The sequence below is a fragment of the Fonsecaea multimorphosa genome, assembly GCF_000836435.1.
Source record: "Fonsecaea multimorphosa CBS 102226 unplaced genomic scaffold supercont1.10, whole genome shotgun sequence".
Classification (NCBI taxonomy): Eukaryota; Fungi; Ascomycota; class Eurotiomycetes; order Chaetothyriales; family Herpotrichiellaceae; genus Fonsecaea; species Fonsecaea multimorphosa.
Window position 1 is genome coordinate 177315 of NW_015971644.1, and position 20991 is coordinate 198305.

Sequence of the window (20991 nt, forward strand, 5' to 3'; positions counted from 1 at the left end):
GGGTGACCAAGTGAAGTACTCCTTCACTTTGTCCTCATTCACATCATGCATGATCTTTGCAAGAGGAACCTAGATTAATGCGCCGCAACAGCTACACTAGAACAGTCGAGATAGAATTACACGGAACCTGCGTCTCCTCATACTTGTATCTCTTTCAGAATTCCTAGTCTTTAGAGATGAAAGTAGTATAGGCGCTCATCGATGCACTAGGCTGTGAAATTTCCCCATGTTTCCTTGTATGGATCTCAAGTTGAAAGCTCGTTCAGCTCTTCCAACCTCAGCCAGAGTCTCGTCCTTTGCCGCTCAAAGTCGAAGACATCGACGTTGACTGGTCGACCATGCGCCATGCCGATGCTTGTTCCCTGCCATCCTTGAGTGCTCCATGCATATGTCATTGGCTATCGTCCCATCATAGAATCATGCCATCCAAATCCTCCAAACATAGTCCTGCCCTGTATGCGCCACTGCGAGAAACCGATGAACGGAACGCAGACGCTTAGAATCATTCCTCTCACGCCAAGTAGTTGTACGAAGGTTTTGCTGGATCGGGGCCCCTCTCTAAGTATTCCTTCTCTATCAGTGATTCGATCTTCTTCTTGATCATATTCACATCCGGTTGGAAACGTGATGAAATCTGGGCGAGAGTCTCCGTCATGAGCTGCGAATGCGACAAACTCTTGCGTGACTTCATGATACGGACGATCGCGGCCTCGATGACGATTCCACGCTCTTCTTCTGTTCGCTTTTGAGTCGCACGCCGCTCCTCGTGGTTCTCGACCCGATTGCCGCCGCCGCCTGCGACCACGCTCACTTTGATCTTGAGAAACTGGCTAGTGAAGTCTTCATTGAAGAAGAATTTGTCTGATGACTTGACGTCTTTCGTCACAGGCTCTTTCCGGAGAACTCTCCATTTGTTAACCAACGACAGAGACTGCAAGTTGCGGATGAGATCAGGCTTTGGAATATTGGTCTCGGCCGCAATCTGCTCAAAGGTAAGAGATTCCCCGAGTGGAAGATCGTTGAAGAGCATGAGAATAACCATCGCGTAGGTCGAAACGTTGAGTTCGTATCGTCGCGTCTTGCCACCAGTCGTGAATGTAGCTCTCATATCAGCGTCACCAAGACCGGGCATCCATGTCAACTTTCTACCTGTATGCTTATCAAGGTAGAACTTCTGGAATCTTTGCCGTACCTGTTCGACTGGAGCTGGGAACTTGCAATCGGTCCTGGAAGCATTATCGTCAGGCTTGTTGAGCGTTTCAAATGGCCAGATAGTGGTGGTTAAGACCCTGCAGTCCAGCTCAACGCGTTTGGGATCGGGGTCGCCAAGTTGATTGACGTATTCCTTGTATTTCATGTTGAGATCGTCCGAAGTCTCGGTGTCCCTGATAAGGCCCTCGAGCTTTTGGGTGAACTGGTTTCCGATCTTCATCTTCATCTTTGAGAGCATCTGGCGCTCCATTTCCCGGCTGACCGATTTCTTCATCAGAAGGCGCTTGGCCATGTGTCTCTTGTAGTATGTCTCGAACGTGTCTTTGTTCGCCAGGTATTGGAGAAGCAAGATGCCGTTGTCAAGTATTGTGTCGACTTCAGCATCGCTCTTGTCCTTACCGCCCCGTTTCAGATATTCATCAAGAAAGAGAGACAGATGCTCGGCGCTGCGCTCGTTGATATTGATGAAATCCTGGAATGAATTCTCCAGAGCTTTCTCTAGTACTGTATCTCTCTGGAACGCTTGAATCCAGAGAGCGTCGAACTTGGCCTTCAAGGCTAGAATCTGCTCCACCCACACGATGGCGGCCTGGGTCTGTTGGCTCAGCGCCTTCTCCTGCTGAATGCCTCTACTGTCGGCAACAGCTTTCTGAGCGGCTTTCGGTGCAGGCGCGGCATCACCGATCACATTCGCAGCCTTGTTGATATCCATCCCGAGTTCTATCACACGCTTCTTGACCACATCCTTCAGCGCGGTTTTCCGCGGGTCCACTCTGCTGATGAGCTCAAAGACATTGGTAAGATCTTGGACCTTGTCACTGTCCAGCATACTCTGCACCCCGGTACCCTCCATGTTGATGACATCGCGGATATGAGCAGATATAAGCTCCTTCTCCACCACAGCTTTGATTTTCTGTTCTGTAATTGGGGAGATGGTCTGCTGGCAGCGCTCTTGTTCTTCTGCCAACCTTTTTCTTGCGTGGGTGCAAAATGTACTTGCGTCAGCCTCAACCAACAATGTTTGGCCTTCGCTCGTGTAGAATTCTCGACTCGTTTGGAGAAACTTGGGCTCAAATGACGTGAGGTAGAGTTTGCTGGATTCTTCCTCGGCGAATGTTTCGTAGAGCCCCTCTAGCATGTAGCAACAAGCACGAACCAGCGGTCGGTCAATGATTTCACCTTTTCGTTCCGACCTGATCATGTCGAGAAGAACAGTTTCCAACAGGGAGAGAACAGAGGTTTTCGGATCACCATCCAAGGGAGTGTTGAGGACCTGGGTTCGAAACAGCGCCATCGAAGCGGCAAAAGTCGACGGTCTCTTCTGTTCTTGAGAAAACATGCGGTCCTGCTTGGGCTATAAGCATCATATCAGCGCAACGGGGAAAAAGTCGAGGCCACAAACCATGTACATAAGAACGTCGGTAATCATCCCGGTACAGAGTTGATGGTCGGCAAAGGCGTCGTTCAGAGCCCTAATAAACCTCTCACCAGCGACTCTACCTTCCTCGGACACAATGGTAACATTTTGATCCAAGCGATCAGCCAAGAGAGCAGGTGTTATGAGGTTGTGTATCTTCATCCGCACATTTTCCCGCAGCCACGTCTCTATCAGTTGTACGACCCTGTCGTACAGCATGTCCTGCTTTTTCTTCAAGACCAGCTTGTATGCATTGCGGAAGAGTTCTTCGAAGGAGAGTTTGGATGCGTTCTTGGCGAAGATCTCTTGAAAAGCGGTGGATAAAGTGTTCCATGTTGAATCGAAGTCGACGTCGTCCTTCGTCAGACCCTGGCAGCGGGGCATGTTAGCAGGTGACCGAGACCCAAGGCCTTGCTTGACAGAGGCGAGTGCAAACTGAATCTGGGCCTAGTATTGGCAAAATAGAGAGAGTGAACATGAATGGGAAAGTGAGGCAGGAATATCAACAGTCTGCGGCTTGGTGAATGAACAAAGGTGGCAGTGAACTCCAGCTGGACCGCAGTCTGAGAATCCGGTTCACGGGTGAGGCACATACCCTTCTCGGGGCTCTGATCTTCGGGCCACCTTTCTTAGCCAACATGATGGGCAGGACACATTGCCTGCTCCAAGGCAGCCCTCAAGCTCGCGGTTGTTTCCAAGAGGCTGAGCAGATATTAACTCGAGGTGCAGGTGGTGGAGAAGGCTTTTGGAGAAAGTGTGGCCGCGGGAAGGCAACGGGGAATGGAAGTCTCTTCAGATGGCGATTCAAACTTGCCCTCAACGTTTTCCAGCTCCAAGGATGGATCGAAAGAGAGACAGAGAAGCGGTATTCGTGGTAATCTCGTTCATTCTCTCGACTTGACGCCACTGTGCTGGCCAAAGGCCTCTGTCTGCCAGTTGCCAATCCACAACGAAGCCGCTCGCGTCGGCACCACATCGGATCGGAGGCGGATCGGAATATTAAAAACCCATCCTCCCATCCTCCCATGGTCGCCATCCTCGGAGGAGACCCCCTCGACCCTTCGTCATCGGCCGACTGCCTCAAATTATTTCTCTCCGCGGACTCGAAGTTCACATTTTCTCAAGAAATTTGCGGCACCATGCGATCAATGTCACAAGTGGCGCGCAGAGCTGCTGGCAGCACCTTTGTGTCCCGGTCAATCAGGAATTACTCGCGGGCTTCGTCGCTCGCGCCGACAAACCCACTGGTCTGGCGACAGCCAACCTCAACTCGTCGTCCATTCGCACCGATCAACCGATACAACTCTTCCCTGTCTGTGCCCGGAGCCAAACCACAGCCGGCAGAAGAGCGAGACGAGCCTTCCTACGAACTGAGCTTTACCTGCAAGCCTTGCCTCTACCGATCCACCCATCGCATCACCAAACAAGGTTACCACCGCGGAACGGTTCTGGTCACCTGTCCGTCCTGCAAAGCCCGCCATGTTATCGCCGACCACCTCAAAGTCTTCTTAGACAAGAGCTCGACGCTTGAAGATATATTAAGGAAGAAAGCAGCGGCCGGCGAAGATTTCACCAAACTGTTGAAGAAGGGAAGATTGGGCATCCGACCGGGTGAGATGGTGGGCAATGAAGGCGAAGAGGATCTTGAGTTTTGGGAGGATGGCACTGAATCTGTGCACACTCCGATCGAGGGAAAGCAAGCAAGTCAACAAGGCTGATATTAACCTCGGGTGAAAAGGCACGGAATGCGACTGGACAATCTCATGCCTCGCGGTGTGTTTCTGTCGACACAGGACACGACAGGAAGGGCGGTATTCACACCCAAGTCTCGCGACAGCTTTTAAATCTCCGATCGAGAGATTGACAACCTTCAAAATCTGCCTTGTTAGAGGATTCGGCTTTTCCTTGCCACCACTCCGTTTTCATCAGAATTGGAAGGACGTCAACATCCACATCGACGTCGAAAAACGCCGACTAAAACCGTCTCCGCTCTATTGCGCCCAAGCGAGCTGCTTTGCGCTTACAATTATCCGACCCCGTTGTCCTCCGGTAATAGGTGGACTTGCTGATTCCACTCCAGTCAGCGCGGTATTGTACTATATGTGTCCGATTTACGAAGCGTGTGGAGGTCCCGCCTCGTTTGTGGGAAGCTGATAGATCTGTTGACCTTTGACGGTCATACAGAAACATGTACCTAATACAAAATGTACTAATACTATAGATAGCGTTCAAAATCGATTCCATTATCTCGGATATATCAGACTCTCCCGCTCAGGGATATTGTGCCAAAATTACATGAGAAAAATCCAATTTTCTTGAGGTCTTGAGAATGTCGGCATATCCATCGCTCTAACGAATTGTCTTACCGTCCTGGATGCTTTTGATGTCGGTGTAAAATCTCCTCCCTTAATGGCCATTCACAACGCTCTCCTGGACCAAATACACCCTCGCCTCCCACGGGGTCAAGTACCTACCGACCTCCTCGCCTTGTGGGAGGTTACTGATCAACAGCTCCTTGCTCACGCCCACAGCCTCCAGGCCGTGCGGGTAGTGCAAGGGCTGAGTGTGGTCGGAGAAGTTGAGAAAGACCAACAACCTGCGATCGCCGTCCGGGTGTGTCTTTGTGAAGGTGAAGACGTCCTGGTCAAAAAAGTCCCAGACCTGGAAGTCTGTGCCGAAGACGGTGAGCTCGACGTGTTTCTTGCGCAGGGCGATCATGCGTTTCCAGAAGGAGAGGACCGAGCCCGGGTCGTGGCGCTGCGCGGCGACGTTGACGGCTTCATAGTCGTCGTGGACGCGGATCCAGGGTTTCTTGGCCGTGGTGAAGCCGGCGTTGGCGGACGAGTCCCACTGCACGGGCAGGCGGGCGTTGTCCCTGCCCACGAGCTGTAGGCCCTTCATGGCCTTCTGCAACCAGAGCGGGTCGCCCTTGTGCCGGGTCTTGACGTCGTTGTAGGCGTTGAGCGAGTCAATGTCCCGCAGCTCCTCGATGCCCCAGTGTTCCGGGTGGTTGTACATGCCGATCTCCTGGCCCTGGTAGATGAACAGCGTGCCCGTGAGGGTGCACATCAGCACCGCGAGCATCTTGGCCGCTTTCTCCCGCCACTGCGGCTTGTCCGTCGCGAACCGCGTCAGGCTTCGCCCTTGGTCGTGGTTCTCGAGGAACACCGTCGTCCACGCGTCCGTGCCGTTTGTGAGGTGCTGCACTTTGCGAATCGCGTCCTTGAACTGCGGCAATGTGTGCCGCACCGTGTGGTGCTTTTTCCCGCCGCCGCCGGTCGCGGTCCCCAGCATGACCACGTCGAAGTCGAAGACGCAGCTCAGCTCTCGCGCCTCGGCCGAGACGTACTTCAACACCTCTGCCGCTTCCGTCCCGGGCAGCTCCCCGACGATCAAGATGTCACCGTACTTGTCGAGGACCTGTTGGCGTTGCTCCCTGAACCATTCATGCATGCGCGGGCCGTTGACGTAAAATTCTTCCGCGGGCTGGAATTCCTCTCCGTGGAGCTTTGTGACCGCGTCCGGGAACGATACGTCCTTGGAGTACAAATTGCAGGCATCCACGCGGAACCCGTCGATGCCCCTGTCGAGCCAGAACTCAATGGCGGATTTGTAGATCGCCTTGCGGGTCTCCTCGTTCTCCCAGTTCAAATCCGGCTGCTCCTTCACGAACAGGTGGAGATAATACTGGTCCCGCTCTTCACAGTACTCCCACGCACTGCCGCCAAAGATGGACCGCCAATTGCTCGGCGGATGTCTCTTGCCGTCGACATCGATTTTCGGATCCCGCCAGACGTACCAGTCGGCGTACTTGTTGGTCCTGCTTTTGCGTGACTCCTGGAACCACGCGTGTTGGTCGCTGGTGTGGTTGATGACCAGGTCCAGAATCAGTTTCATCCCGCGGTCGTGGCATTCCCTGATCAACTGGTCCATGTCGGCCAGCGTCCCGTAAGCCGGGTAGACGTCCTCGTAGTTGGAAATGTCGTAGCCCATGTCCTTCTGCGGCGAGTTGTACATGGGTGACAGCCATATTGTCTCCACCCCGAGATCTTTCAGGTATGGCAATGTGCTGATGATGCCGGGAATGTCACCGATTCCGTCGCCATTGCTGTCCTTGTACGAAGCAGGCCAGATTTGATAGCAGGTGCTGGCTTTCCACCAGTTGGGCTTCGGCGCAGACATGTCCTAGATCAGATACTTCAAAAATCAAGAGCTCGAGCGGAATTCCCCTGGAATGAGAAAGTATGGATGCAGAGATACGGGACGAAGAGAAGAGAGAGTGTAAATTCAAAAGCACGAGAGCGAGAGACGACACAGACTGCAGAACAAATCGCTCTGACTGGGGATGAACAGTAAATACCTTTAAAACGAGTTCACATGATCACGAGGAACGGACCGCCTTCTGGATGAGTTCTAGGTGAATTCTATCTCATGTCAAGGGCGTGAGATCATGGTGTAGCTGTCGAACTTTTATTCGGAGAAATCAGGACCTGACGTGTTAGCGGTGCATATTGCAACAGGAAGTATTTTACCCTGCCATTTTAGGCTGTGCAGCTACAACCGTCAGGCCAATTAGAATCGTCAAGGGGAGATTTGAAGATGGAGGTCTAGAAGGGAAGAGACACAAGGACGCGAGGCCGTAGATCTTTACGGTACATTTGAAGAAGGATTGCGGGGAGCGCGAGAGGAATTTGTCCGAGAGTTTGGCCGTTGCAATGACAAGCGAAACAAGCGTGCAACGGCTAAGTGCGATGCCTCCATCATACAATTATGATGTGGATCTATTCTCTTGGAGGAATCGGCGTGGGCTTTGCCACGATCAAAGAATCCTTAGAAAGAAGAGTCGCAGGTTGTGTCCACTTCGACAGTCTGGATTTTCGGCATGAAACTCTAGATCTACCCATCAACCAAGTATTGAATTTTCCTCCGAGGGCTCGTTCTCATCAATTCCTTGTTGGTCTTCCAGCGCATAAAGACACAGCACAGGGGGAATAACGCAGTATTCACCGCGCACCATGCGAACAGCACGCCAAAATTCAAGCCGATCCGACTGTGTGTGTCAAATAGAATTGTGCGACTGGCCTCAACAATATGATATAAGGGCCAGGCGTAGCCAAAATGGAAGAAACCTGGCGCCAACGGAATCGCATAAAAGGCAGTCGAGACGTTGGATATAACCCAAAAGATGAGCCACCTTGGATGCGACGTTAGCGCTGGTATTTGTATCTAACACGAGGAGAAATTGGGAACTCACAAAGCAGTCCACGGCTGCCCAATGATCATGGTGACATTTTCACTGGCCAACCCTAACGCATACATTCCCACCCAGTTCAGCATCCAATACACCACAAATGTTGCGCGTCCGTAGGCATCCGGGTTTTTGGCCATCGTGGTGTCGTTGTGCGGATAGCCATTGGAGAAAGGAATGAGAAATGCCAGTGACACCAACGAGTAAGCCAGTGACATTAGGAGATAAGCGGCAGTCGTCATAAAGAGACGGAAGAGAACAAGTTCCCAAAAGTGGAGGGGTGCATGACCCTTCGGGATGAGAAACTTGGTGTAGACCGGTAGAAAAAAGGAAAAGGAGAAGAATGCAATGATGATGAGGTAGATGAGGCCGATTGTGACGGCCGGCGTGGCCTGTGCAGGCATGAAGGGCCGGAGGTCGAAAAATGAGAAGCCAATTGCCGGGTTTAATGCTTGTGGCGCACGAGAGTACGTGGCTGCATCGAGCGATCTGTTGGACAGGACGTTCCTGATCCAGCGTTCTCCAAACACTGACGCCACGTTGATTTCAAAGTCAAACAGTTGAGGGTTGATGTAGTCGCCATAGGTTGTCTGATCTCGGGCTGAGTTGACGATGATCTGACAGGCCCCAAGGGGAGAGTAGGTGGTATTTCCAGTGGCGACAGCTCGTTGGAGAAGTGCTGTGGCGTTGGCATTGACAATGATGGCGGCCCAGACATGCTCATCGTAGACGGCTTGTCTCACTGCGAGGGGTTCACCACCATATTTCTCTGGAGGGTCGATCCTGTACCCCAGTGCATAAGCAGGAAGGGAAGCCTGTTCCCGTGCCAGCTGTTCGACGACCTCTCCCACCAAGGGCGTCGTACCTTCGTAGGGCGGTACCCTGCCATCAAAGCTGACCACGGCCACAGTCAGAGCCGATAAGTTCTGCGGCACATGGAAAAGGACAGCCCAGTAGAGTGAAAGAACGCAAAGGATGAAGCAGAAGAGCATCAGGACTGTAAGGGCCCATTTCATCGCGACCTCCTTACGCACAGCCTTCAGTGACGGGTCGAAGAAGCCGATCGGTAAAGGAGGAGGCTCTGGCGAATTTTTCTCTTCATCGTGGTTTGTCCCACCTGGCGCTTGGTTCTCATCCTTTTCATGCCCAGAGTCATTGTATTGCTTCTCTCGCTGTTCGTCCTTCCCTGCACGGTCTGACTGTAGGGTATGATCCGAGCTATTTTCTTCCATGCTCAGAATTTGGAGAGGCCTTCTTTAAACACGAAGTGTATTTTTTCAAGACAAGCAATTCGCACTCGAGAAATAGGATGACGCGCAGCCTTGCCACAGGTTTAGCGAGTCAACCTAGCTTTTCTCTGGCGTCGACACACAATGCACGAGGTCCATTGTCCTAAGAACATGGGTCTCAATTTGACAGCTCTCTCAAGCATTATGAAGAACAAGACCGTCAGGGTTTGGCATCAAAGGCCCAAAAGTCGTGACGTTGTGACAGTTGTTGCCATGATGTCATGTTGCGGAAGTACATATCGCACATATCGTGGATCAAAGCCACACTTGGATTGCAGTTGCGATGCGGAAACATGGCTCGCATTCATGAGGACATCGTGGGTTCTCATACAGTTACCGAGAGCTTGTCCATGTTTGACGTGAGATATAAAAATGACTTGCAAGATCTGTGAGCTGGGAGGCCCCGTTCAACAGGCACCTCTTACAATGGTTCAACAGCCCCGACTGGTCAGATAAGGTTCGGCGGGACCCGTCGTTCTTATATATGGCAAATCTTATGACGGCCCGGCGAGCCGGATACGAGACAACAAGAAGTACAGTCGGAAATGCATCATGTTGGGAGATGAAGTCGGTACCTAGGTAGGTATTCAAGCCCGGAACTGGATGCTGAGAGGAACAATGATATCCCGGCTCCGGCGACAGTGGCAACGATGGACAAATTTTGCCCATGTAGCTTTACAATCCTCCACGATGCTTAGTGGACTCCAAACCTAGTGACCATCCAGGTAGACTACCCCTTGATCGTTCTCAGCGCGAGTTACTATATGCAGCAATTGTTTGCACATCACTGAGGAGTTGCGACACTACCTACCACAACGGTGGCGGGAAGTTTCAATTCGCTTTTGGTGGCCTGCATCCGTGGAGGAAGGAGACATCACAGTCTACTTCAAAGTGATCAATCCCGCGAACAGCTCTGTGCGCTGACACTCGATTTTGACATGCCTTGAGAACGACTTGAAAAAGCAAAGTGGATGTGGATGTGGATGGGGTAAAGGAGGTGATGAAGGTTGTATTGGATCCAAAGCCGCGATTGAAGATAAGGCTGTCACATCTAATAAGACTAATATACTACCTAGTAGCTATTGTACCTTGTATTTGACAGTCCTACTGGCTCAGGTTGGGTTATCTAGCTGCGTTCAAGTTGGGGGCCAAGGGGCCACGATACGAGTACATACTAAGTACACAAAGAATAGGCAACTGGTGGACGCCTGCCATTCTGGAAGGCTGATTGATTGCTGCTGATTGCTGCTGATTGCTGCCTAGCACCTGCCTTGGGCGACATATACAAACCACAGGGTTCCGGACATTCTCTCCTCTTGGCTTTCCACTGTACCATCCTTCACTAATTTCTCACAGAATACGAAGATATGCTTAACAAAATACCGCTAGAGATCTTGGAGCACATACTCTCCTCCCTGGAGCGCGAGGACCTGCAGGCTGTTCGCCTCGTGAACTGGGCCTTGTCGAGCAAAGTCGGACCTGCCTTGTTCCGAACCCTCTACGTTTCATGCCTCACCTTAGATCGCCTCCAGCACATCGCTCGTCACCCTACGCTCTGCCTTGCCGTGGAGGAACTTCGGTACCAGGAGCTCAATTTTGACCTCATTGTCGATGAAGAACGGTCCTGGGAGGTCCTCGATGGGCCAACATGGAGGGATGAACGGATGGATTACTTGGAGATAACGATTTGTCAGTTCATTACTGCCTTGCAATCGGACAGAGAACACTTATTAGGGGACTCAAGAGCGTCAGATCTGACAGACGATGAAGGAGATACAACGATGGTTGATGCAGAACAATGGAAGCCGGATAGAAGAGAGGTTCGCGCAATGGTGGTTGCGGTGAAGGAGTTGTACGCCGAAAAGGCTCGCCTACAGAGTCCCCTTCACCTGTATGGAGTCTTCCGCGAAGCATTGCCGCGCCTCCTAAACCTGCGTCGAGTCGTGTGCGTCGAAGCCGAAGCAGGTTGCATCGCGATGGATTCTGCGCGAATAGAGCGAACCGGAGCTTTTGACCGACTGAGGAATGTCTTACCCCTGAGCGACCATCACCTCCGCTCAACTCTCCAGCGGGACACGCTGGCCTGGCCATCGCACGGGTTCATGGGTATCTGGCGCGCCTTGAGTGATCAGGACTCCAACCCTGGGATACGACACCTTGAAGTCCGACGAAACAGCGACCTCTTTCTGAAGCACGGCATACACCTCAATGCACCGGACTTGGACTCGCACGGCCCTGCGCTTGTGCACGGGTTCCGAAACCTTATGGTGCTGAGTCTCTGCCTCGAAGTGAACGCCAGGGCCTCGTCGGACATGGTCCCAAACGCTGCCATCCTGTCCGAAGCTCTCAGACACGCCACGAACTTGAGGCGACTGGAAATCTGCCTGACGTCCTGCGCTGCGATGCCACCCCATAGCTGGATGGTCCTTCGCAGCCACAGGGGCGTCCCCTTTGGCGACGCAGCCGTCAGGCAACCAAACATTCTGCCTTTTGTCTCCTTCCCGGATCTCCACACGGTGGTCTTCGAGGAGGCCGATTTCACGAGTGACCAGATCTGCGCTTGGCTGTTCATGCAACCCAAGCTGAGACACCTGACTTTGAGAAGACCGTACCTGCAGGGCCGCTGGCAGAATGTGATCCAGAGGTGGTCGGACGCGCCAGAATTTGTGCTCGACTCGTTCGAGCTGCTCAGCCCGTGGGACTATGACAATCGAGACCTTGAAGAGAACCCGCCACACCCGGACATGGTGCAAGTGCCCTCGCGCGTTCGAAGCGATGCTCTTCTTGAATTCATCAACCGGGGTGGTGAATTGAATCCCTTCGAAGTCCGGACGTGGAGGCCGTTTCATGCGGCAGGGGAGAGAGAGAATGATGCTGCGAATGATGAGACTGAGACGGATGAGAATGATGAGACTGGTGAGAGTGAGGAGACTGAGGAGACTGGTGAGAGTGAGGAGACTGAGGAGACTGGTGAGAATGATGACGATGATGACGCCCAGGACGAGGAAGACAATCTCTCAGAATACTCAGATCTCTCCGAATGGGTGCCCGAGGATCATCCAACGCCCGTTGAGGATCCGGATGGGCCTGAATTCGACGAAGACTATGATTTCGACGCCGAACCAGACAGCGACATCGAATTGGAGGGAGGACCGTCGGGCCTGAGGCAAGAAGAAGTCATGCAGGATCTAGCGTACATTGTTTACGGATATTAGATTGACCCCGAAAGAGCAGGCACTTTTACGGTAGACAGTCGTGTTCCAGGACACTTTTAATTCATACCCAGCTCTCTTCCCTTCCCTTAGGAAAGCAGGATGATGATGCCGTATGCTTCAAGTAGCTCGGTAAATAGTTGTTTAAAAGCGGCGTGAGTTTGGGTGGATGTCGAGATGCCAAGACTTGTCTCATCCAACCTCGGCTGTATATGGCGGCAGCACTGCAGCACTGGGCAGTCTTCGCAATACAATCGCTAATGTTGCCGTACAACTAAACACTGGTAGGCCATGGACAGGTCGCTCGCGACCTTGCTGAGGTCTCTGCAGACCTCAGATCATTCAGACGATGCCGCCCGGTGAGTAACGGAACACTTTGATCCATCCGGTCATACTAACTCACGGCAAGGTTACTACCAGCGGCCACGAGTCTTCTCTCGCGTCTTTCGAACCCTCTCAATATCACGCTGTTGACATCGCAGTTACTGTCGAATGACGTGCTGTACCCAATTCCTACAGAGGTTGCCAGGTGTCGACCGATTTTCAGCGTCTTTTATACTGCGGTGCTGCGCTTGATTGAAGATAAGCATAGCCCGGCACAGGAACATATCCGCAGCAATCTCACCGTCACGGAATGGACGACTGCTGTGGTACATGGAGCAAATGACAAATCTCCTCGGTGGAGGCATACATTATTGCTTGGAGCGCTGCTCCTGGCTTTTCAAGCTAAAGACTTCGAGGGACTGGCTTCAGGCGTAAAGAACAAACTACAAGTCGCACTCGTGGTCGCGTCAAATCTGGCCCTGCAAGACAAGGACGCTGAGCCTAATTGCGAGCTGGCTGTGGTCTTTGTCTTGAACCATACCTTCCCTCTCCTCTCCGATGCCCACCGGCAGCAGATCAGTTATGATCTGCTTCTGCCTATATTGGTTGACGCGACATTCTTCTCTCGCGAAGGCCTCGAGCACGGATACTGGCTAGGGGTCATCGACTACGACGTCCGACCGTCGCCCGACCGGAGGTTCAACTGGGCGGCCAATTCCACATCTTTCCGCAAAGTCACAGAGGTCAAATCGCGAAACTTTGTATCTGCACTTGGTGCTCTGTCGCGCTTGATCGCTCACAGCATCGAGAATGTCCATGACCGATCCGTGATCATTTATAGCGTCAACAGGCTTGCTGACTTTTCGCGCACTTTTGCTACATCGTGGCGACAGAACAAGTTGTCCGAAGTCGATACCAAGGAGGAAGCTCAATGCTTGGACCAGGAGACTATCAACAAGACCTTCCCCGTTCTTCTACAGGTGCTCAGAGACACAATGTTCTCTGTGGTTATCAGCCTCCGATCGGTGCTAGGAAGACTTCTCTGTGACAGGGTTCTGGCGTCTGACACCAATTGCCCCGGCATAGCCATGCAATCTTTGCACATTTTGCGTGACACATACTTCATAGCACACCGATTCGGGCTCACCTCATCTTCACAATACGTATTTGTCAACTTTACAGCCATTGATATCCTGAGCCAATATCCGCTACAGTCGGAAAATTTCCTTGACTCTATCCGACCAGCTGATCTTGGTCGAATTCCTCCTCACCCCCTCGACAGGCTCCAAGATCTCTTCTTCCTCAACACTGCCGAGCATTTCACCTTGATCCTGCCACCGCAAACCAACCAGGACCTCCTCTTTAACGCGGCAACCCCGTATGTTGATCCACAAGGAGATCCGCGGTTGGCGGAGATCTTTGAAGCTGCCCACAGTGTTGTGTTGGCCATCCTTGCTGCACCTCAAAACGCGGAGCTTGCGGCAAAAATGGTTCCGTTTTACGTCGAGACACTGCTCCAGAGCTTTCCAAACCCGCTGTCGGCACGCCAGTTCCGATTAGCCATCAAATCTGTTGTCCGTATCGCTGCGCCACCGTCTGCCATTGCCGCCTCTATGCCTCATCTCCAGGCCGTTGTTCTTGATCTGCTTAGGGAACGTATGGATCGTGCCTCGGAAGATTCACTTCCACCTAACCCAGATCTCCCCCTCGAGAACAGTCAACCTTTGTCTGAAAAGGCTGTTTTACTTCTTGCAATCATTGATTGTTTGAGTTTTCTGCCTGTTCCATTATTGGAGGAATGCCTTCCTTTGACTGCAGAGCTCCTGTACAAGGTCGGGCATCCGAGCCAAAGAAAACAATGCCAACAGCGACTGTGGGACACGCTAAGCAATGGCGAGATGGACGTTGAGCGTGCTGCAACTTGCGTTGCTTGGTGGACTTCTAGAGGAGGTCGGGAGCACGTCTTGTACGGAGAGCAGTCGGAAGAGCAAGATTTCACCATGAGCGGTGCATTACAGTTCGACAACAAGCTGTGAGACATGGGGGCGGAAATGAGTGCCCCTTCCTCCCACAATGCCGGTTGTTTGTCAATGTCTCTACCTCTGAAGACGCTTGCCCTCGTGCTTGAACAAAGCAACAGAGATGAGACTTTAGACGGTTTGCTCTTTGGTTAGTGCCTCTACAAAGCACACCCCCAGGGTGAGAACACGTCTGGTTACAAATAAGTTTCCACATACTCCAACCCGGTAAATCCCAACATCTTCTCAAGCCTCTTGTGCAGTTGTACCTGCGATCTGGTTGAGATTCTTGTCAAAATGGTTTCGCTTCGACGCACCAAGAACTTTGCTACCGACCCTCAGACCCCGATGTTCCTTTACACAATCCTCAAACAACTGGACCTCAGGTCGATCAACTGGAACGAAGTTGCAGCCTGTCTTGGTATCTCCAATGGCCACGCAGCCCGAATGAGGTACAGCCGCATGAAGTCGCAGTTTGAAGGCACATCCAACCAAGTCAAGCCATCCAAACCGAAAAAGGAGAACTCCAACGCGGCCGATAACAAGTCTTCCAAGACCAAACCAAAGAACAAGCGCCTTCTTGAGGAAGAAGAAAATGAGCGGCTGGCCAACCAACGAGCGACGTCTCAAGCTGTCATCCAACCGGATCATGACCTCAAAAGAATCAAGGTCGAACCACACCCGTACATGCATCATCCATGGTACTCTCCGTACGGCGGAGGTACAGCACAGATGTACCCAACCCCATTTTGGGGTCAATCAACCATGTCACTCAAACCGCTGCCACACCCATCGTTTGGAATGCCTGGCCTCCCTGCTCAGAATGTCATTCCTACACCTCCCATCAAGACAGAGCCTGGAACCACTTCAGCAACTTACACCGATGTCGAGACGGCGACTCCGGCCATCAAGCAGGAGGTCGATGAATCTGATGTCAGCGCTACAATTGTAAAGAAGGAACCAGGAACACTTCTAGAAGACCGAACGTTGCCTACCGATGTCAGCCGCGACAGTGTCTCCTTCGGCTATCCCATGCCTAGAACGATCCATACCTTCTTCGGCCCTCAGCAAAGTGTATCGACTTCAGGACAATCTCCTTCTTTTCATAACAACATTTCTGAATTCTCAACACCACCATCGCGCGCCTCCTATTCGCCATTCAGTGATCACAGTCAGTGTCAGAGTGCTTCTCCATGGTCCGCCACTTGTGCAGGCCAAAACACCGTGACGATTCCGACAGATGATGCCGGCGACAAAATGATTCTGAACCCTTATGCCGTCTCGTATCAAGACATGCTGAACATGCCGTTGTACAGACTGTATCCCGAGCCATCTGCTTCACAGACGTCACATGCAAAAGCTCAATATGTTACACCTCAGTCTGGCGTGGTTGAAGCACGAGACGTTGAGGAGGATAAGGAGTACAACCATGGGCATACGCCACCTGCTACCTCGACCATAGCACCACCGCCACCTGCAGGGAGTCCGACAACGAAGAACAACGATGTGGGAAGCAGCACCAGTACGTCTGTCATCCCATCAGATACCTTCAGTTCCTCTAGTGAATCTGTAGTGCATGCAGACACCAGTACCCAGCCGCCAGCTATTCCCAACATCATCGAAGTGGACTCAGATGATGAGGGCGTGGCCAGACCCAAGATCAAGAAGGAGTTTGTGGAGATGTAAGAGCTGGTAAGAATTGCAGATGACGGTGCTCCTAGGCGTCGCCAATTGTACGCAAGGGCTATGAGGATGGTTTCTGGATGACTTGATGCGGTTAGGTTGTTGATGGGGCCTCCTCTCACCAGCAAGGGGAACAGGAGATACTGTTGGATTGTCTCTGTCGTTTGCAGATCGATTCCTTCTTGATTGAAGAGCAACTACCTAGTATCCATTGTAGCATCAACCTTGTCCTCTTCTGGTTCATTCGAGGTCTGATCTGTTTCCGTGACACTTGATGCCTGAAGCTGCCTGAAGCTGCCTGAAGCTGCCTGGAGCTGCCTGGAGTTGCCTGCGGCCGAAATGCGGGGGAACCAATCATGAGAAGATCCCGGCCTTCGCCTCAATTGTGTTGGGAACGTCTTCCACTCACTCTTTCCATCTCACCGTCGACAAGCCCATCGTCTCACTACCTATTTCCGCCCAGAGTCCATCATGTAAAAGGAAAAAAAAATTCCCAAACCTCTCATCAGAAACTATCCTCTCACTCAAACCATGTTCTCGTCACTTACATCTTTCTCGCCCTTCGGTCGCGGCTTGGGTCGGAGCTCCACCTCTTCTGTCAATGCAATTGCCATCCCTGCAGTCGAGGTGCACGATGTGGAAACCTCGACGGACAAGCGAGGGCGGGCGCTCAAGCACCTGTTGAAACTCAACCATGTCAACTTTTCGATCCTGTTCAACCAGTTGAGGTTCCACAACCACACGCCTCATGTAGGAAAAACTTTCCCATCTCCCGGATCCGACCGCTCATGGTTTTCCCTTTCTTTTCTTTCCAGCTCCGCCCACCATTTCCCCAGTGTACATTGCTCACGTTTATGTTGATCGTATACAGATCCTCGGCTCCGCGTATCTCTTCTCGTCGTCCGCTGACCACTTACACGCCATCTACGAAGACGCCGCGGCGAACGAGGGCCACGAACACTGGGTCGATTCGCCCTCGGAGATCGCCCCGCACGACTACCGCGACTATCTGGGCAAACGCGAGTACCAGCGCGCGTTCGTCGACTTTTTTGAGGATCAACTGGTGCTCGCCGGCTATGACTGGAAACGCGTGGTCGAGAAATTCCTCTTCGAGAGGGGAAACGCGAAAAAGGGTGAGCCGAATGCCCAGCCGATTTTCAACTGTTTGACCGCTGGTCTGGGTCATCCGTTGATCCATCTCGGGTATGCGTATGAGCTGAATAGTCGCGAGGTGGCGATGGAGGCGCTAGGGCTGGCGGCGACGTGCTATGATGAGAAACTCGCAATATTGCTCGAGACGGCAACGTCGGCATCGACATCGGCCTCGCAATCGGCCAACAAGCCACTGACTTACTCGACGAATAATCTGTTTGAGGTCTTTGCCCGCATCCATGGAGACAGTCGTCTCGATGGGGTGTTCGAGCACCTCGGCGGGGACAACCTCACGCACTTGCTCAGCGATCCCGCCCTGACGTCGATCCTGCTCGAACACTTCCGCGCGTGGCAAATCGTCGACCCGACCAAGGACTTTGCCCAGTCGCAGGCGCTGGCGACGGCGCTGCTCATCGCCAGTGGGCCCAGCGTCGGCGGCCACGGGTGGGACTTTTTCCTCGTGCACCTGCTGACCACGTCGCACGCCGTTCGGATCTTGATCCCCTTCCTGCCAGATTCCCAGCACCACGTGCCCCTGGTGAGGGAGTGGCTGCTGATCAGCCTGGCAATCTACATCGCCCAGCTCCGCCCGCTTATCAAGACCGAGTACATCACGGAATTTGACCTGCAGGGCCGCGACTGGGACAACTACGTCACCCGCCAGGCCGTCGAAGGCAAGTCCAAGTTCAGCGCGCACTTCGTCAAGGCGTGTCGCGCCATGCGTGAGGCCGAACGGGTTTGGGGTGGCCACGCGGACGACGACAAGTACTACCTCAAGGCTGCGGTCAAGTTTGCTAGCGAGTTCGATGACTGGGGCGGCTTTGGTGCCGAGGAGATGAATTGAGTGATTGACTGACTGATTAATGTTTTTGGCCACGTTTTGGGAACTCAGAGAATTTGCTACATATTAATTACCTACTGCATGGGGTGCGATGGAAATGGGGCCGGTTGAAGGGTGACAAAATTTGTGATATGACCACCCCTTTCTTCTCCTTTCACTTTGTTTCTGGCATCTGGCGAGACCAGAGCAGTCAAAAAGTAGCAAAGAAAAAGCATCCTCATCTGCCTTGACGGTTTCTAGGCAACACACTTCAGAAAGCTCGCATCGCCTAATGAAAATCGGGATACATAAATATTCTGGACCCACCAGTAGGAAAAAGGAGCATCGTGGAGCGGATTTCGCTCCTTGATCGATCGGGCTTGCTCTCCGGTTTGACCGGGCGCCAAGATGTTGGTCGTTATGCGTATATAAAGAAGAATGACTCGGTTGTTTCTGGTATATCAAGATTGAAGACCAAAACTTCATTTCAGCTGCAGTTGATTCTACCTTCTTTCCTCCTTGTTTCGTTGAAGCGGCGATCCAATCTGCTTGCGGCGTAAGGAAGTTGCCCGCGTCCTGTCTTGCCTCATCGCCAGTCACCAGGAACATGGCCACTGCGACCGCAAACGAGCCTGCAAGCAAACGCTGCGTGAGTGCAGACAATGCTCGACGTTTCGTCGCCGATGTCCTTCAGGGTAACGGCGTGTCGGAAGAGAATGCAACGATCATAGCAGACTGTCTCATTCAGGCTGATCTCCGCGGGGTCGACACTCATGGCATGATCCGCATCCCTTCGTACATGGAACGTGTCCGACAAGGCGTGCTCGACCCCAAAGCGCAGCCCGTGTTCAATCAGGTCACGCCTGTGGTCGGGCAAGTCGACGGTCACAATTCATTTGGATTCCTGTGTGCGCATCTGGGTATGAAGCATGCGATTGGGATGGCTCGCACATACGGGATCGGCATGGTCAGTGTCAAGCATTCAAACCACTTCGGTATGTCTGCTTGGATCGTGCAACAGGCCATCGACGCCGGCATGATGAGTCTGGTGTTTACAAACTCGAGCCCGGCGCTGCCAGTTTGGGGAGGTAAGGAGAAACTCATGGGTGTAAGCCCCATTGCCTGTGGTGCGCCTGCAGGACAGGCGCCACCATTCATCCTTGACATGGCGCCCAGTGTTGCAGCCAGAGGAAAGATCTACAAGGCCAAGCGGCGGGGGGAAAAGATTCCTCTGGACTGGGCGTTAGATAAGGATGGGAAGCAGACGGATGACCCCGAGGCAGCCTTAGGAGGAGTCATGCTCCCCATGGGCGGGCCCAAGGGCTCGGGTCTCTCGATCATGATGGACGTCTTCTCAGGGGTGCTCTCGGGCAGTGCCTTTGCCGGTCATGTAACCAATCCGTACGACCCCAGTAAGCCTGCAGATACTGGCCACTTTCTCATCGCCATCAAACCTGACCTGTTCATGAGCTTGGAAGACTTCAAAGAGCGTATGGATTATCTGTACCAGCGGGTCGTGAGCTGTGAGAAGATGGAGGGGGTGGACCGAATCTTTTTCCCAGGGGAGATTGAACAAAGGACGGCTGCTGCGAGAATGGAGTCTGGAATCCCTCTGGTTGAAGCAGAGATTTCTGCATTGAATGCCGAGGCCCTGAAGGTGGGCAAACAGCAGCTTGTGCTTCTGGAGACTTGACTCCCTTACAACTTTTGTGCATCTGCGGCGCTTGGGGCCAGGATGGGATTTCTAGGGGCTGACAAAACAATTGCATCTTGTTCCCCATGGCAATTTGGAGGCTCCGTAGGTGGCGTCGGGGGCGTGTCATTGTCCCCAGTGGGTGTCCAGCTATGTCACCCACGCGCCCCGTTAGCCCCGTCCAACTCGTCAGCAAGCGAGATCGTTTCGGCATCAAAGCCACTTGGCCGCCTCCTCGTAGGCGAAGAAGCCATCTTCGTCATCTCGCATGCGGCCGCGGGATGAAAAAGGGGGCCGCCCGAGGGGTCATGCTTCAGTGTTCTGTTTTGTTCTCAACTGCTTGCTCCTCCAAGAAGCCAGATGTCACTGCTGAAGACTTCCAGATATAAGATTCGAACCAGACAAGTCATGCAGGCGGTAACCGTGCCTCACTAGCCTAGGTTCGTTGGTGTGTGACCCGAAGTTGCTGAACAAGGGTGGGCATGTGGAGAGGTATGCTGGTCACTGGGGTCGGGAATAGCATTTGGCCCAGTAATGGGAGAGACGATGAACAAGACCAGAGTCCAACTTTCGGGATCCTCTTTTTGCAGCAGTAGCACCCAAGTAGCACCCAAGTGGGTGGACAGGGGGAAGAAAATCCATGGATAGATCTTCCCGTTGGTGCGGTTTTTGTCGAGGGAGATGGTCGTATCCCGCGCATGCAGCCACCGAGCCACCCAAACCTGCGGGCTCGCTTCTTTTCCCTTCCCACCGAAGCCACCTTCCTTCCACAATGCTGGGCCATCACCGCAGTCACCACCACCACCACCACCACCACCACCACAACTTCAATTTTCGCCTGCGGGCCATACGAAGAATACAAACCTGGACCTCGTATATTCGTATCCCACTCATTTTCCCTTACCTGATTTCAGTGTCGATGC

General features: G+C 52.7%; 9 protein-coding genes across 9 annotated transcripts; 6 read left to right on the plus strand and 3 right to left on the minus strand.

Annotated features, from left to right (window-relative positions):
* Positions 1 to 511: 511 nt before the first annotated feature.
* On the minus strand, positions 512 to 3013 carry Z520_05636 (uncharacterized protein; the record flags this gene model as incomplete). Its single annotated transcript, XM_016776139.1, has 2 exons — positions 512 to 2566; positions 2615 to 3013. The coding sequence occupies 2 exons, from the start codon at positions 3011 to 3013 to the stop codon at positions 512 to 514; spliced, it is 2454 nt and encodes an 817-aa protein (XP_016632458.1).
* A 641-nt stretch (positions 3014 to 3654) lies between these two features.
* Z520_05637 (uncharacterized protein) lies at positions 3655 to 4347 on the plus strand (the record flags this gene model as incomplete). Its single annotated transcript, XM_016776140.1, has 1 exon — positions 3655 to 4347. One exon carries the CDS (start codon positions 3655 to 3657, stop codon positions 4345 to 4347), a length of 693 nt encoding a protein of 230 aa, XP_016632459.1.
* A 688-nt stretch (positions 4348 to 5035) lies between these two features.
* Positions 5036 to 6811, minus strand: Z520_05638 (uncharacterized protein; the record flags this gene model as incomplete). The annotated part of the gene is made up of 1 exon (XM_016776141.1): positions 5036 to 6811. The coding sequence occupies one exon, from the start codon at positions 6809 to 6811 to the stop codon at positions 5036 to 5038; it is 1776 nt and encodes a 591-aa protein (XP_016632460.1).
* A 714-nt stretch (positions 6812 to 7525) lies between these two features.
* Z520_05639 (uncharacterized protein) lies at positions 7526 to 9109 on the minus strand (the record flags this gene model as incomplete). The annotated part of the gene is made up of 2 exons (XM_016776142.1): positions 7526 to 7823; positions 7884 to 9109. 2 exons carry the CDS (start codon positions 9107 to 9109, stop codon positions 7526 to 7528), a joined length of 1524 nt encoding a protein of 507 aa, XP_016632461.1.
* A 1424-nt stretch (positions 9110 to 10533) lies between these two features.
* On the plus strand, positions 10534 to 12381 carry Z520_05640 (uncharacterized protein; the record flags this gene model as incomplete). The annotated part of the gene is made up of 1 exon (XM_016776143.1): positions 10534 to 12381. One exon carries the CDS (start codon positions 10534 to 10536, stop codon positions 12379 to 12381), a length of 1848 nt encoding a protein of 615 aa, XP_016632462.1.
* Positions 12382 to 12669: 288 nt separating this feature from the next.
* Z520_05641 (uncharacterized protein) lies at positions 12670 to 14738 on the plus strand (the record flags this gene model as incomplete). The annotated part of the gene is made up of 2 exons (XM_016776144.1): positions 12670 to 12737; positions 12788 to 14738. The coding sequence occupies 2 exons, from the start codon at positions 12670 to 12672 to the stop codon at positions 14736 to 14738; spliced, it is 2019 nt and encodes a 672-aa protein (XP_016632463.1).
* Positions 14739 to 15017: 279 nt separating this feature from the next.
* On the plus strand, positions 15018 to 16406 carry Z520_05642 (uncharacterized protein; the record flags this gene model as incomplete). The annotated part of the gene is made up of 1 exon (XM_016776145.1): positions 15018 to 16406. The coding sequence occupies one exon, from the start codon at positions 15018 to 15020 to the stop codon at positions 16404 to 16406; it is 1389 nt and encodes a 462-aa protein (XP_016632464.1).
* A 528-nt stretch (positions 16407 to 16934) lies between these two features.
* On the plus strand, positions 16935 to 18399 carry Z520_05643 (uncharacterized protein; the record flags this gene model as incomplete). The annotated part of the gene is made up of 2 exons (XM_016776146.1): positions 16935 to 17153; positions 17275 to 18399. The coding sequence occupies 2 exons, from the start codon at positions 16935 to 16937 to the stop codon at positions 18397 to 18399; spliced, it is 1344 nt and encodes a 447-aa protein (XP_016632465.1).
* A 583-nt stretch (positions 18400 to 18982) lies between these two features.
* On the plus strand, positions 18983 to 20068 carry Z520_05644 (uncharacterized protein; the record flags this gene model as incomplete). Its single annotated transcript, XM_016776147.1, has 1 exon — positions 18983 to 20068. One exon carries the CDS (start codon positions 18983 to 18985, stop codon positions 20066 to 20068), a length of 1086 nt encoding a protein of 361 aa, XP_016632466.1.
* Positions 20069 to 20991: the final 923 nt, after the last annotated feature.